This window comes from Sphaeramia orbicularis, chromosome 6, assembly GCF_902148855.1.
Source record: "Sphaeramia orbicularis chromosome 6, fSphaOr1.1, whole genome shotgun sequence".
Classification (NCBI taxonomy): Eukaryota; Metazoa; Chordata; class Actinopteri; order Kurtiformes; family Apogonidae; genus Sphaeramia; species Sphaeramia orbicularis.
Window position 1 is genome coordinate 29,378,961 of NC_043962.1, and position 16,738 is coordinate 29,395,698.

At 39.6% G+C, this 16,738-nt stretch overlaps 1 protein-coding gene across 4 annotated transcripts in view; it reads right to left on the minus strand.

Moving 5' to 3' along the window:
- Nucleotides 1–984: 984 nt before the first annotated feature.
- frmd5a (FERM domain containing 5a) overlaps nt 985–16,738 on the minus strand; it is a 71,898-nt gene continuing 56,144 nt past the window's right edge. Inside the window, exons 5-15 of one of the 4 annotated variants that reach the window (XM_030136831.1) lie at nt 15,549–15,646; nt 14,641–14,764; nt 13,726–13,813; nt 13,486–13,574; nt 12,770–12,833; nt 12,560–12,651; nt 11,063–11,137; nt 10,160–10,228; nt 9,851–9,957; nt 4,086–4,438; nt 985–3,906 (exon numbers count right to left, since the gene is read on the minus strand). In XM_030136831.1, the coding sequence (XP_029992691.1) occupies nt 3,859–3,906; nt 4,086–4,438; nt 9,851–9,957; nt 10,160–10,228; nt 11,063–11,137; nt 12,560–12,651; nt 12,770–12,833; nt 13,486–13,574; nt 13,726–13,813; nt 14,641–14,764; nt 15,549–15,646 (1,207 nt within the window). In that variant the 3' untranslated portion in view covers nt 985–3,858. Of the gene's footprint in view, nt 4,439–9,850; nt 9,958–10,159; nt 10,229–11,062; nt 11,138–12,559; nt 12,652–12,769; nt 12,834–13,485; nt 13,575–13,725; nt 13,814–14,640; nt 14,765–15,548; nt 15,647–16,738 lie in introns of all 4 variants that reach the window. The other 3 variants (XM_030136829.1, XM_030136827.1, XM_030136830.1) reach the window with 3 other exon arrangements.

The following is a 16,738-nucleotide window of genomic DNA, read 5'->3' on the forward strand; positions in this document are numbered from 1 at the left end:
TGCTTATTTCAAGATTTTTTCACTTAATTCAAGATTTTTTCATTTAATTCCAAGATTTTTTTTTTTGCTTAATTCAAGATTTTTTTTGCTTAATTCAAAATTTTGTTTTGCTTAATCAAGATTTTTTGCTCAATTCAAGATTTTGTTTTAATTAATTCAAGATTTTTTTTTGTTTGTTTGCTTAATTCAAAAAATTCAAAAAATCTGCCAATGGAACAAGTGAAAATCATCATGGTAAGATTTCTTGAAATAAGATTTTCAAGATCTATTGTTTAAAAATAAGTTCTTCCATCTCACTGTAAAGTTACTCTTTAGGCGATTATGTCTTATTTTAAGTGTGATGAGATATTTTGACTAGAAATGAGAAAAATACACTTGGTCAGATTTCGATTTTTTTCCAGTGTGGATCTTCAATGCTGCTGTTTAAGGATGGACGTGTCAGTTCTAATATTATTAACAATGGATGACAAAAGTCAAATAACCTGCAAAATACATAAAGGTGACACAGCAACTGAAATATAAAGGTCAAGTCAGGTTTGTCCCAGGAATCGAGCCTGTAAAGACAAATTAAAGATGGATGTGGGGCTGCCCGGTGAACAGTACAAACAGTGTTCAGACAGGGGGGGGGGGGGGCACCGGTTTTCCTCTTGGCCTGGGTAATGTTTACGCATGGTGTAGTCTGAAGTACAGCTGACAGGAATCTTTGTGTCTGTCTCCATTCCTTCATCTTTGCCACTTTGGTAAACTGCAGAGTTATAGGGTCCAGGCACAGGGAAATATCTGTCACTTAACAATGAAACAGCAAAGAAAAACATCTGCACGAGAGGTCTCTAAAGGAAGATGGATGTTTAGAAAAGATTATTACTCAATGCAACCGTCTCAGCGTCACATCATCATAATGGTTAAGCAAAACAGCAATTTCAGTAAGTGGTTTTCTTGAAACGAAGAACACATTTCACTTATCAAATATTATTCCTTGTCAGGTTTTTATACACAAGTTTGTAAATCTTTGCTCTTACAGCGTTCACTGATTATTGCTCCTTGAATAATGCTGCCTTTTTGTAATTGTTGCATGTTCATAGAGACCACTGAAGCTACATAATGCTGATAGATGTATGAGAAACTTACGCAGACTGACCTTTAAAGGTGTCCCGCTAAAAACTCAGCACAGACACGCTGACCTTTATGTCACTAAAGAAGTAATAAATATGAAGTGGATCTACACAAAAAAAAGTCTCTCCTGCTTCAGGTTCTCACAAGGAAATATGTGCTTTATGTTGCATCTGCTTTACTGGACGTTTCAGAGTTCAAATTATTGACATATATGACAACTTCCTTGCCTGTGTAACACTAATAATTTAATATTCCAACTAGCAGTGTGCTGGTAAATGTCGGTGCTGCTCCCTCCACCAAAGGTAACTAAAGGTTGTGAAATATAATGAGCTACAGGAGTGGATCCAGCCACAACGCCAAAGTGCATGCTACACCGTGGTCAGAACTACAGCTTAGCTAAGGGCTGACGCTCTCACATTATACAGGAGCAAACACTACAAAGAGTGTAGCACCAGTCAGGCCTTTTGTTGGAGCAGCCACAGGTGCTGATTTTTGGGGAGTTTAGTTAAAAAATAAAAAAATTAAAAAAAAAAAGCCGACTGAAAGCAAGCAACCCTGCACAGCCATAATTAGAGCGATGAGTCAACAAGTGCCTCTCATTTCCAATTTATTCTTAAAAACTCAACTTCCCAAGAAGCAGACCGATCACTTGAATCTCTCTCTAAAGATATCCCTCAGTCTTTCCTTCCCCTTTCGCTCATTTCACGCCTCTCACTTTTCTTTTCTTCCTGCAAGTCCCTCGCCTTTTGCAAAAGAAAAAAAAAAAGTTGAAAAAATGGACTTCACTCTCTTCTGTCTAGACTACCTTCAACTCGAGTCTTGTTTCCATTCCTACGTACAGACACGCTAACACACTCACTTACACCTGCACTAAGTACAGGAGGTGGACACACAAAACAAAAAACAGATTTTACCCAGAATCCACCAGGCCTTGACGGTTATTGCTCCCTTGAGCTTTGAGGCAGAAAAGCCTGAACCACAAATCAAATCTGCACATAATAAGTAGAAAGAGGGGAAAAGTTTTAGATTCCTTCCCTTCTTACTGGTTTTGCTAAACATAGGTCAAGTTTTTTTCTTTTTGTTGCAGATCCCAAAAAATAAAATAAAATAAACATATCAGTCATGCTTGTAGTCCCCTCTTCAAACTCTTCAAGTAAATGAACAATGAAAGATGAGAGTTTAAAATGTATTTTAAAAAGTATTTATGGCAGTAGAACAAAACATCATTCTATACAAATACGTGTTTATCAGTTGCCTTGATGTGGAGGCTGATTTTCTGCTGGTAGAGAAATAAGAGGTTGAGTGGATCTGGATAAAAACCCTGTTTTTTTTAGACCCCCCTTCCATATTTCCATAAATGCTTCTGACCTCACTTAAAACAGCGCTAAAAAAGGTATAATTTAATCTTCAATAACAAAATAACATTTCAGTTCTGTTAAAATATACATGGAAAACCTGTCAATATATATTAGGAAACAAACTAATTTGTACAAAAAGTACATCATTATTCTTATTCTAATAATAATAATAATAATATAGTATGATACATAAACCTAAGAGCAAGGTGGATATGAAACCAAAAATGAAATAAAACCCCGTCATACAAAGAAATCATTGAAATTCATCGAATTTCAACTTGATGAAAAATGCGAATCAAATTAATTTGAGAAATAACAGAACAACTGAACAAATGGGCACATTCAAAAGTACTTAATTATTAAAAACCGTATGAGCATTGCACACCTAGCTAGACTATAATCTATTGGTGCCAGTGAATCTTTGCTGTCATGAATATTTCTCTAACCGCAACTGACACTACTGGGTCACATAACACTACTGGTACTGGTTTATTTTACTGTATTCTTATAAAATGTTAAAAAAAGAACTTGGATCTTCACCAGTTACTTTGTACACTGCAGTATACTAAGTTTAATTGTGTCTTAAAACAATCCACAAAGTTCAAAACTGCCAACAGTCATTATTAACTTCTCAAAAAGGCATTTGGTAATCACCCTGTCTGTTCTGTTTCACAAACCTTCATCAATTCCCTTCAGGTTGTTTTTTCTTTCTGATAAGGTGTATCTAATGCTAGTTGACCTCTGATGGGGATGAATTCATATCCAAAGTTATTACACTAATTATCCTCACACAAACTTCACAGCAGTAGGCCTAGTGACTCTAACGTAACGCACCACCATCATCGCTCTGATGACACTTCAGCTTCTTCTGTCACCGTTCAAAGACGACGAGCCTCTTCTTTTCTTACGCAAATATATGTTTAAAAGCAATAAATAATAAATGAAGGCAACGCTCATCCGTTGCAACAAAATCTCCCGTTCCTGCCACGGAACTGTTTAAAATTCTTCAGTTCTTTGATTTCAGTTTCATTTTTTTTCCTTTGTGTTATTTTGAAAAAATAAGATACCTGAAATGACTTAAAATAAAAAATGCAAAAAAAAAAAAAAAAAAAAAAAAAATGTCGTCCGACGTTGTAGAAAAAAAAGAAGAAAAGAACCGAAACGAGGAGGTGTGAGGGAGGGGGGGTAACTCAAAGTGGAAGGGGGGAGGGGCAGAGATCCTGGCCCAGTGTTACCAGGAGTGGTCCAAGCTGTATGCCTGCAGGAGGATGATGAGAGAAGCAGGGTTCATGGTTGGGACGAGGCTGCCCTCCATCACTCCGGAGTCCTAACCGTCTCCTCAGACCCCCGAATGGGCTTACGAACTCTACGACCTCACCCTCACTTGTTAATGAGCAAACTGCCCACCCAGCGGAGCTTGCAGGCAAACCACCGCCTGAGGGGACAAAAGTATTCGTAATGGAACTGCTCAAATTCGGGGGTCTGGCGGATATCACGTAAAAATGCAATGTCAAGGTCTGACTCGGTGAGGATGATGAGGAGGAGGAGCAAGACAAAGAGGAGTCCAATGGTCACAAGGAGCAAACGGAGGACACTTAAGACAAACTTATTCACCTGTTCCACCTCGCTGAGGGCAGAGTCCCCCCCTGCACCCTCCTGTGCAGATCTACCGTCCACACCAAAATCACCCCCCTCCCCATGCGAGGGGGTGCCCGCCTCCGACTCCTTCTCCTCCTCAATGCTGCAGGGCGCCCCGTTAATCTGGCGTGAGACGGCCAGCTCCATGCTGTGCTCGGCCACCGGGGTGGGCAGGACGCTGTCAGAGGGGCTGTAGGCCTCGTCGGAGATCACCGCCATCCCCTCGCTGGCGTCTGTGGCCTGGCTCCGGGAGCGTGGTATGAAGGATTCACTGTGGGACACTGAACGCACCGGTGTGGAGTGGGCGCTGTCACGCAATGACTCCAGACCTTAAAGGAAGTTCAAGGAGATGGAGGGAGAAGAAGACAGACAGCACGGAAAGCATTAGAACAGACCTGCAGTTTTAGAATTTGGAAGAGATTTGACTAATATGGTGTTAAGAAGTATTCAAACCCTTTACCCTTTAAGTCACAGGTGTCAAACATGCGGCCTGGGGGCCAAATCTGACCCGCCAAAGGTTCCAATCCGGCCCGCGGGATGAATTTACAAAGTGCAAGTTTGGGCATCAATCTCAAAAATAATATCATAATAACCTACAAATAATGACAACACCATTTTTTTCTCTTTGATTTAGTGCAAAAAACATTAAATTATGAAAATATTTACATTAACAAACTATCCTTTAACAATAAAATGTGAATACCCTGAACAAATATGAACAAACTGAAATGTCTAAAGAAAATTAAGTGCAATTTTAACAATATTCTGCCTGTTACTAAATGTTTTGTGCCTTTGTAGATCTGATCTGAAACGCACATGTATATAAATATAAATGATAATTCAAGGCATAATATTGATAAAATTGTACTTACATTTCTTTAAAAATTTCATTTTTCAGGTTATTCACATCGTTTTTGTTTAGATAGTTTGCAAATGTAAATATTGGCATAATTGAATGTTATCTTTTGCACTAAAATAATTTGGAGTCGTCATTATTTACTGGCTATCATGGTATTATTTTACTGGTCCGGCCCACTTCAGATTAAATTTAGCTGAATGTGGTCCCCGGAAGAAAATGAGTTTGACACCACTGCTTTAAGTTAAAGTACTGATACCACAGTGAAAATGCTACTGGTAAAACTTCAAAACCTGTGTATTATCCACAAACTGTACTTAAAGTATGGTCACTGTGCTGTAAAATTATCATTATCAGCATTTTGTAGTTATTTGTGAAGGTTCTGGAATCATTTTGTTGCTGCATTTTGCTGCTAAAGTTTAAGGTTTAACAAACGTGAACAACTTTATAAAGTGTTGAAACTACACAAATACATCATATTCATACTGTCTTCATACTACAATTTTGACAAAAATTTGACTTTTTTTTTTGCCTAAATCATCAAATACACAATTTCTGGTTACATTTTTTGTTTCCTGAGTAATCTGAAAAAAGTGACTTTACAAGGCAATTATTTTAGGAAGGTGACGATATGTTTATAGTGTCAGTCAAGTTTTTATGAGTTCTGAAAACAAGCCCTATTTTTGTCTTTTTCACAAAGCACTTTACATCTAATCTAAAAGTTTATTTTGCTTAAGGAGGAGAATTTTATCAACTCATGAATAAACTCCTAATTCCTCAGTTTATTCAAAACATTCAGAATCAACACATTTAAAAATATGTTTTTTTAATGGACATGAAGGGAATAAAAAATTGTACTAGAGCTGTGACACAAACATAGTGGAATAAAAATCCCAATATTTGCCTCTGAGGTGTAGTAGACTATCAGGATAAAGTTACATAAAATGGAAACACTCAAGTAAAGTCCAAGTCTGTTTGAACATAAACACACAAGAGCAGGTTGAGATTAAAAATCCTTTGTGCACATGAAGTGAACACTGTTTTCCAGACACAACAAAACCAAAAGTGATGAAACACTTCTTCTGCTGTTTGACCAGCAGAGGTCTTTCAGAGAGCAGACACACAGTCTCCATCTAAAGAGCAGAAATCTGATCATGCTTTCCCCAGAGTCGAGCAGACAGGGGCAGTATTGTGATGGTATAGAACATTTGGAGTTGATGGCTGTCTAATTGTCATCTCTAATGGAAAAAATCATTGTGCAGCCAATTGCACTGAAAGTATAGATCCAATTGCACAAGCACTGAGTGGATGCAACCATAGAAAACAGACAACACCCTGTCTTATAGCAGTTTCAGAGCTTTCAGTCTCTTAAGAGTTGATGTTAGCAAAAGGTACATTATTGATTCCACTGTGGGCATTTATTCCCCTTACATAAGAGCTCTTTTTAACATTCCACAATGTTATGAACAGAACTTTATTCCCTACAAATACAGCATTAAGTTTTATTACCCCGCCCCCCGAAGGGGAGGCAAGGGGTATTGTTTTTGGTTCGGTTTGTATGTTTGTTTGTATCTTTGTTTGTTTGATTGTTAACACTCTAGCAGCAAAACTATTGGTTGAATTCACACCAAATTTGGTTTATAGATTGCCAGTGGCCAAGAATAGATCTCATTACATTTTGGGAACAGTAGGTCAAAGTGCAAATTTTTAATGAATTTTTAAAATCTTTTTTTTCCCCACTTACTTTTAATGTGTGAAATTTCAAATGTCTAGAGCAGCAAAACTATTGGGTGAATTCACACCAAATTTGGTTTATAGATTGCCAGTAACGAAGAATAGATGTCATTACACTTTGGGAAAAGTAGGTCAAAGTTTCAGTTTTTTAGGAATTTTCTAAATCTTTTTTTTTTTCCCATTTACTTACAATGGGTGAGATTTCAAATGTATATAAAAACATAAATTTTGTTTCAATTTACTTCAAACTTGGCACATATATACAGAGGGAATTGAAATGCAAACATCAGCACATGCATAGACATAATGACATCAGCTGGACTGATGCCAAAATAAGCTACAATATGTGTTAGGGGCCTGGTTTGTTGTGCCTGGCACCACTAGTTTAGTGTTTGTATTAATCAGTCAGTACTGTCATAGCTGGCCAAACACCAATGTGAATTAACAGCAGAGTATTTCTGTAATGTTACTGTCCAAGTGTATAAGTTCCAGTACAGTATGTGAGAGCCGCTCAGTACAGTGTACATGTCACTGAAGATGAGCTGTGAGCTGTTGAGCCACTGCTGACGATATCATATTCCCCAGAATGTCAAAGCAGCAATGTTAAACCTTCACTATAAAGACCAGGGATTAAAATGCAGCTTTTGATGAGGAAGCAACTCATGAAAAAGTCTAAAACAGATTTTGTCCAGTGCTTGAACCACTGCTGACATATCAGAAAGAATAAGATGTGAGGGCTTGGATGATTGTCAGCGGCCATCTTTACTCAGTGTTGATCTACTACTGACCTGTGAGGTAGCATGCAGTGTTTTAACAAGAATACAATCAACGTTTATCTGGTGCTGCTCCACAACTAACAAACAACTGACTAAAAATACAATGTAAAACATATTCATTGCACCGAATAAAAGCACCAATAAAACAAAACAAAAAAAAGGCCTGAGGAACAGAGTTGCTCACTCTCTGCCAACACTGATGATGTAGCAAGTGATTTAAATAGAGAACACTCTGACATCTCCATGTAAAGCACACTCCTGCCTCGGCCTGTGACCTGTTTACCTGGAGGGTTGCTGGGTTGAACGCAGGGCAGCGGAGTGCTAGGAAGAGGAGACACGCTGGACAACTCCTGCTGCCCCGTCAGGGCAGGGTACAGGGGCAGGACGCCCAGGGCCTTGCCCAGCATACGAGGCCCCAGGCTCAGCACGCGAACCTTCACATCCCGGTAGCAGTGGTTGATCATACGCAGGTGGACATTCACCCTGGTGGTGATGCGGATCAGACACTTCACCATGGCTGCAGCGTGTTTATCCCACCCTTATGGTCCCTGTCCCGGAGTCCAGGCCACGGTCTCACAGTGTGTATCAGCACAAAGGTACTGCCTACAGTGTGTGAGGTGAAACGGTGGGTTTCTGCAACAGTGCTACAATTGCCAGCATTGGCCTGGCCTGCTTTGACCACACCCAGGCCAAGAACATACATGGAGAGGAAGACCCTGGCTATTTTGAGCGAGGGTATTAATACCACTGTAAGACATGCAGTCAGCACACACTGGGGGTGAAACGCTCTTATAGCCCTCTTGAGCCCACAGCAAAAACACCTTCAGTGTTCACAGTACACCCCCTACTGCAGCCAAAAACCCTGACCTCTATTTGTACAGAGTGTTATAGTCTGCACTTGAAAGTCAGTCACTCCTTTGTCCTGGTCAGACTTTTGCAGGTCTGTTTGTTCAACCGAAGCAGTGAAGCCACCTGTTCTGGGCCAGGAGGCTGCAGGTGGGCTGAATAAGTAGCTTTAGGTGCTGCTGTGATGGCACAGCAAACACACACAGCTCTGAAACACTGAAGTGGAACTAGATGACTGACGCACACAAATGCAGCAGCAGCAGCAGTAGCAGCATACCCCACCAGCGCTGTAAGCATGAACTGGGCCAAATGGCTCTAGTTACGGCATGTGTCAGTGTGTATGTGCGTGAACGTACAATTGCGTATTCTAAAGAGAGGGAGGAGCTTGCACAAATAGGACTAATGACTCCTTAGTCCAGATAAAATCTTGGCTCCATGTAGTTTGTTGTTGTAAATACACACTGGCAAAAGCATTCGCCTTTATATTAACACATCTACTGAAGGGAAACAGTGAAAATACTCCACTGTGCATTTGAAACCTTGTTCAAGTGACAGTATGCAAGCATTACCAGCAAAATATAAATGTATATAAAAGTAGTATGAACGTATGAAAAGTAGTAGTAGTCACTGTGCAGTACAATGGTCTGGTCAGTATTTATTACTATATATGATGTTTTTGGAGTAATGTCACTGAGGCATTCATGTATATGTATTATACTGCTGTAGACGTTTAAGCAATGCCTCATATTCTGTGAGATTATCAAAGATTGTAGCATCACTTTCTTGTGAGAACCACATATCTCTAAAAAGTCAATTATTCATAACCTCAGAGAAAAAAACAAAACACTTCTGTGTTCAGCTTTCTGACAATGCATTCTTTTGGTATTCCAAGAGTGATTTTATATAGTTTATTGGTGTTTATGGATCACTTACTGCTTTTGAAGTATCGGTATGAAAAATAAAATGTAAGCTGAAAAGTGACAATAACTAGAAAACGTACTTAAGTAAAAAGTGCAATATTCAACTGAGATGTGAGTAAGTATGTATGTAAGTATAAAATTGCTTAAAATGGACTAAAATACTCAAGTCAAGTGCAAGTATTCAAGCACAGCCCTTGAGTAAATGTACTTAGTTACATTCTGGTGATATTTATACACACTGTTGCCCACAAAGTTGTAAATAACACACATTCCTCTTTATTTCTATTTATACACATGAGTAATCACCTTTAACCAAGTGACTGATTAATTACACTGAGTCCCAGTTACACTTTGTCTATCAAGAATAAATCACAATTGTCACAATCATTTCATGTAAGAGGTAAAAATATTTTTATTCCAACTTTATGGGCAACAGTGTATACTCCAACATTGTTATTACTTCATGAATAGCCTCAAATGAGGAGTTTCAGTGGAACAAACACACTGTAAAGTACCCATAACTTAACGTGGACACACATATTACCCGACGGTTAATCCTGATTGCCCTGGTGCAGTGTGGTGGACTGTGGGGTGAAGCTCAGATCTTACCCTCCATGATAGATATGTGAACGGCTCTCCGACGTGTGCGCGGCACACTGCTGAGGCGAGGACCGTGAGTGATGGATGGACAACTTCTGCTGGGCACTAGGCCAGCCCTGCAGAGACAGACACAGACACAAATGCACAAACATCAGCGCACTAACAACAGCTACAATCAGAGGCAACAACTTAAACTGTAGCGAGTAGGTGCTGTTGATATAAAGACATCTACAGTAGCTTGGTGCCTCATAAAAAAAAAGGAAAATTAAAGAAATCTGAATGAGAACATTCTGACCTCTCCTAATTTTACAACTCTACCTGTGTATTTCTGGAGGTTCGCGTTTGATTTTGGCACTCTGCTCCATCACCTCTTTTGCCACTCGTCCACTGTTATAAAGCACAGAGACGATGCTCAGGATGAGTTCCACATACACACACAGGCAGACACATAACCAGGCACCCTGGTGTTACTCAATGCCATGAAAGCTATCACCGCAGTGGATGAGTACAGTACATGATCATGATTGAATTAACTCGGTGAATTCAGCTTTGTGTAACTGAATTACCACCAGTCAGACAAATGCACACACAGACCTGGAGGTAAAAATATCAAAAGAATGACCATGATTTGCCATTTAATGGCAAACTAAACATTTATCTAACCATGCTTGTGAAATTCATGAACATTGTTAGATTTTTTAGTGAACTGCTCTCACTTAATCCCAATTAATTTTAAGTCAGGGGAAGGTATTTTCCTCATTTTTTAAAGGTTAAAAATGATTAAATTTAGTTCTTTTCAGTCTTCACATGAAGGTTAGATGGTGAAGTACGAAAAAAATAAAAGAAAACAGACTAATAAAATTAACACTGTCTCTAATCTACAACACTAGATATCTATAAAGGTTATGTAAAAAAATACTATTTAAATCATATTTGATGTTCTGCCCTTTAATATATGACATTGCCTTGGGTGTATGACAAGTTTGCAGCAGATAGTGTGATATTGAGTCATGTGATGTGTCCCCTTTATTTCCCCCTCTGTCTCCTTTATCCTTCGTAAGGTGTCAGTCCTATCCTCCGGGCAAAAGTACACTGATGTTACAGCACAGAAGGCCAAGAGGCCATGTCTTCTGGGAACACATCTTTCACTTCCAGCTGGGGGTTTTCTGCAGTGTCCTCCCCTCCCTGTCATCAGTCATACTGTCTTGCTGTGTACTTTACCTGTAGCGGAAACGGCTGCCCTTGAAGAACAGATTGCTGCTGGACACCGTGCGAACCTGACTTGACTTCTCAAGCCTAATGGGGGGAAAAAGAAAAGAACAATGAGGCCTCGTGCATCCAAACAAGAAAGGAAACTGGAAGGTTGATCAGAGATAAGTGACTTTCTCACAAGACTAGCAAACACAAAAGGAATGCCCGACATTTTTTACAGCATTTACCATTTTTTCTTGCAATGTTTAGATTTGTGATGATCATTCATTTCATTGACACATGCATTCATTCATGTTGCCAAACCATTTTATCCTCTGCTTGGATTCAGGGATGCTGGAGTCTATCCCAGCTACCAATGGGTGAAGGCATCATACACCCTGGACATTTCGCATGTTCATATCAGGGATGACATTTATAAATTATCTATATTACATCTATTTAACACTATCATGTCTGCATTGTCTCTGTTTACTTAAGTTCAGAAATATGTTGATATTATATGTATTTCATCACAGGCAAAAAAACAAAACAAAACAAAACAAAACATGGTATCAGCTGTATACACTGTACATCTGTCGACTGTTTTGCTCCTAAAAATAATCTGCATCAGCAAAACCCACATCAGTTGACCACTAGTACAAGTATATTTTATTAGCATTCCCATACAGAATATTTATTTATTCATTTATTAATACACTCCTAATGTGATCACACAGTTGAATCCTATTTTAGATGTAATCTCTGCTGGTTGAGTGCAAGAACAAAGCAGAAGCTGGGATCAAATGCCTTGTATTTAATTATGCATGTCCTCCTTGCACTATAGGAAATGCATCTGCGACACAGCTCCATACAGTATTCAATATGTTTATATTGCCATAGTCAGTGAAACATTAATGTTTAATATTTCATTTTTGCTTTCTTGGGATACATGTGATCTCTGTAAGATAGGGAATATCTTGTCTTTTACTCCTGCAGAATGAGGCGAGGCAGTGAGATCTTAATAAGATGAGCATAAAATATTATGATGCCTGAGGATCATGAAAAGGTCATATCATATTAATTACATATATGATGACTTTTGTTTTCCCTTCTCATGCTCCTTCCCTTTTTCTCTTTCCATCTGCTAACTCCTCCCCACACATCCCAATCACCTGAACCATCAGCTCACCCTATTACTACAACACTCATGGCCTCTGAGCTCACAGGCTGCTTGTTTTTTTTAATCACCTTTTTTCTGCTAGCGAGAGCAGAGGGGACCCGCACTATAACTCATGACTGAGACAGGGGAGTCATATCTCAGAGGGAGCACTGAAGTGCTTCCAGTCTCGTGCCAGCGAACACTCATTCACTAAAGGTCAGCAGCAGCTCACACCTCATTTTCCCGCTGACAAACAACCCAGAGGTAAGGGCTTTTAAGGACACAAAGGTACTGTGACGGTAACCCTTCAGATCATAAGGAAGGAAGAAACACTGAGATAGAGTGAAAAAAGACATTCACAGACTCACTTGTAGAAAGCTTGGTTCTCCACACCACACTTCCAAAGATGCTTGCATGCCTCCGGTGTGGGCGCAAAGTATGTCAGGATGATCTTTTTGTCCTGCACGTTAAAAATAGGAGGCCGTGCAGGACAATATAACAAACTGAGAGCAAAAAAATCAGTCACATTGAAAACTACTGGTGATGTTTTTTAAACATCCGACAATTCATGCTCTCACCTCCTTCTGATTTGCATATATGTGGAACGTCTTGCCCTCAAACTTCAGCTTTGTTACTTCATTCCTGTCCGGGAGAATGCAGCAACCGTTACTCATACAGCAAGCAGAACAGAAAACCACAGCATCTTTAAATATTCATGAAAACCAATTGAGATCACATTAACAGCAACAGAGCTTTCTGTTTGGTTGACAAAACAAATAATAGGTAATATTCCCTGCAGGCTGGCAGTGGAGAATGGGGAAACCTGAGCAGTGCTGAAGGCAAACAAACAAAGCTATTATAAATAGTGCAAGTCCTATACATCATAAATTCATTACTGTAACTATACCACTCTGAGTTAATTGTAAACAGAGAGATGTTTGGTAGAAATGCATTGTATTGTGGTGTTTTCATATCTGTGTACATCTACTACAGGTTGAAAGTGGTATCGAGCCAATGTTATGATCTTTTATGGAAAATATCTTGTGTAATTAGCCATCTGTGTTCATGCTAGCCTCAGGCTCCTGTCACAGGTAGAAGCAGATGGATGGGCTTTTTTCACTGGGACTGTACAATCGGTGCTGCAGATGCTACCCTGCATAAAGAGCATTATGAGAGATCAGGTTAAATCGAGGTCTGTGTAAAGTGTCTATTGTTTATCCTCATTCTACGATGATCTAACACATGTAGAGTGTTGTGCTGTACGCTGACAGAGTATGTAGTACATGCTGCTCACCATTTGAGAAAATGGACCCTCTTGTTTCCCTGAAGCACCACAAAACCAAATGGTGTGAAGGCAAGGAAAGCTGGATTTCCAGACACATCCTGAAAGAAACAGACCAATTTAAAATCACCTTAACATCAGTAAAACCGACAGTAATTTAGCATTTAGATGAAAATACATTAAGAATGTATGAAGGGTTTGTTTTTTTAAATCTAAAAGTAGTGCAGCAGTGCTTCAAAAACACCAACCAACCTTGCACGGATGCGGATCAACACCATATGTCTCCAGCATCTGGGCTTTCTGCAGGAAATTTCGCTCTGATGTTTCAGGTGTTTGTCCACTGAGAGGGAGCAAACCAAACATCTGTCAGTCCACCATAAGCATTCAAAACAGAACATAAACTGTTTCCAATTAAAAACCCAATGGAGGGTGGTGTTACAACCAAAAAGATGCACTAATAAAATGAGATCAGATGAAGCACACTGACTAATATGAAGACAATTTATTAAAAATACTGTGTTCATTTTTTTTTAAATTTTTGTAATGCTGCTGTTTACTTTGTGATGAAGAGAGAAAAAGCCACTAGTGGGCAGCAGAGTCTTACTGAATTGCATGAACCAACCAGTCTTGTTGATGCAATTCTGTCTCTATTGTGTCTCACTGTATATTATTAAAGAAGCGTGACTGATTGTTTTCCACCTTTTCTTTTTTCAACTCAAAATCAGTATCAGCCCAAATGTCAAGGTGGTGTGTTTGTGTCCCTGCATGTGTGTCAGTTCTTGTAGCGACCTGTTCTATTGGACAATATTCATTATTACTCTGTGCTACTCTTTCAGTTCAGGCTGGGGCGAACATGGATCATTAATAACTGCAAATAAAGGGCAAACTGCAGGATCATGACAATGCAACTGCAGTATTTGAGTGAATAAAGGACAGGAGAGTGCTTTTCTCTGCTATTTACTCAACTAACCTGCAATAATCTGTCAGGCCAATGCAATCTGAACCAATAGTACTTCATTACTGCAGTCAATTAAATAAATGTCAAAGGAACTGTAGTATTTGTTCAGCCTGTATCAGTGCAGGATCTGGTGCAGTACAGTACTGTGTATGTGTGTGTGTGTAACAGAGATTAATAATAGAGGTGCAGTCTTTTATTTTGGTGCTTACATCAGTTCTGTCTTGTGAATATCAGCAATCCGGCGCTCCAGCTTTTCCGAATGTTTAGGGAAGAACTGGAATTTAGAGCTGTAACCTTCAGGGTGCTTCCCAGGGTCATAATCACCGATCTCAGCTGGAGGGGGGCAGGGAAAAAAGAAAGTTAAATGTTAACATATTCAGGCATGCAGAGCAAATAAAAGTTCAAGTGATATCTACGATTTTCAGCACACTGCTGTTTTTGCCAACGTAGACACGCTAAACATGGCCAGGATTATTTGTGCTCCTTCATGCCACACTGCACTCCCTGAGATGACCCTGATGCTGGTTTCTTTCTGCAAGGAGGAGCTGACCAGGCAGCACATCTTTAATTCATCAGCCCCTCCTCCAGAGGACATGCCTCCCCTCAAACACTGCGCGTTCTGTGATGTAAGCTGTACCATCATACTTCATGTGTGCAGCTTGTTTGTGTCTATATTCGACCGTGTGCGTGTGCTGAGGGGATGTAAGATGCCAGATAATCACTTCAAAGACATTATAATTGAGTGTGACTTCTTGTTTATTAAAGCGTGCACGAGCCATTGTGCTAATTATCATAAAAAGTACAGGATAACCTTCAAATTGTTCTCTGAGTTTGAGAGTTTTATCAGTGGGGAAGAAGCACATGTGATGGCTATGAAAAGCTCATTACACATCGTAATCCAGGGAAATGTGCTTGTGTGAATTAAAAGGCGTATTCAGGCATATTCACACAAGAGACTTGGCTACTGTTTATTAAGCTCCTTTCCATGTAAAAATCTATTTGCGTGGCTGGCAGTATTTTTCGGCATGGTGAGCTACAAGGCATGGTATAACAGAGGTCGTAAACACAGCACAAAGCAGAGTGGTGCGAGTCATTTCCATCTGTCACCTTCCATTACCTTGAAGGATGTAAGCAGCCAGCATGGCCGCATCCGAGGTTTTACACAGGAGCCGACCGTGGTAGAGGTCCCTCTTGATTTGCAGGAAGACGAGATAGCTACAAATGAGAGGACGGGAACCCATGTCAGACATCTGACAGGCCTGCTTACGCACATACTGATGATATTTAAAACACTCCTGATACAGTTTCTGAGTGAAAACACAGATCATATGAGACAATAGAAAAAGACAAAGTAGGAACAACAAACCTGATAAACCTCAAAGGATGACGAGTTCAGGTTCCCTATGGTTGGTTTGAATATTTCTTTTTGATTTAGCTGAAATGAGGGTTCTGTTTTGGGGAAAGGAGGGTAGGAGGGCCCTGAGGGAAAAGCTGCTACTGACGCTGTGCATCTCTTAAAGCCTCCAGCCTAGTTTCAGACCCATGCAACCAATCAGATCCTGAAGTATGAAATTTACTCTTTGATACATTATCATAATGACGCTGATGGAGATGATGATGACTATGGTAGTAATTAGTTGTAGTTTTTATCATTAACACATTCAGGTGGGTTACTAAATACTACTATATTTGCAAATCCTGGCCTGCTTCCCTCTAACTAGGCCATTTCCACAAAAGCTAATAATGTTTCCTGTATGGAAAATGTGCTAAAAAGCTGCTTACATATCCTGTTTTGTTCTCTCTAGCGTGAATTTAACACACCTGTGTGAATGTGTGACGAATAAACAGGAAGTATTTCAGTCATGCATTTTTGATGAGTGTTGATGTGGTAGGAAAGTCTATAAGAAATGTGAAACCCAACTCTCTAGGATATTGTATGTTTTTACATTGAATGCATGGTTACTTTTATACTTTTTAGGGAGGAATGCCCACTTTCATATATATTCTAATTGAGCCCTGTAATTCACAACACCTGGAAAGCACAAAAGATACAAGATTATGACAAATTTGTCTATATTTTGTGAAGAAGCTGCCATTTTGGATGCCTAAAGTCTTTTTTGTCAATAACATGCTGTCCAAATAATCCCTGCAAAATATGACAAGAGGGACCACCCACTGAATGAGTCCAGCATGTGATTGATTATTTACTGTCTCCCTCCCTCCGTGGGCTGCACAAAACTCTGCCCTCTCCACTCTCATCATCATGTATCACGCTCTGTTCCTTCCCCCTCTCCCCAGCCTTTCATT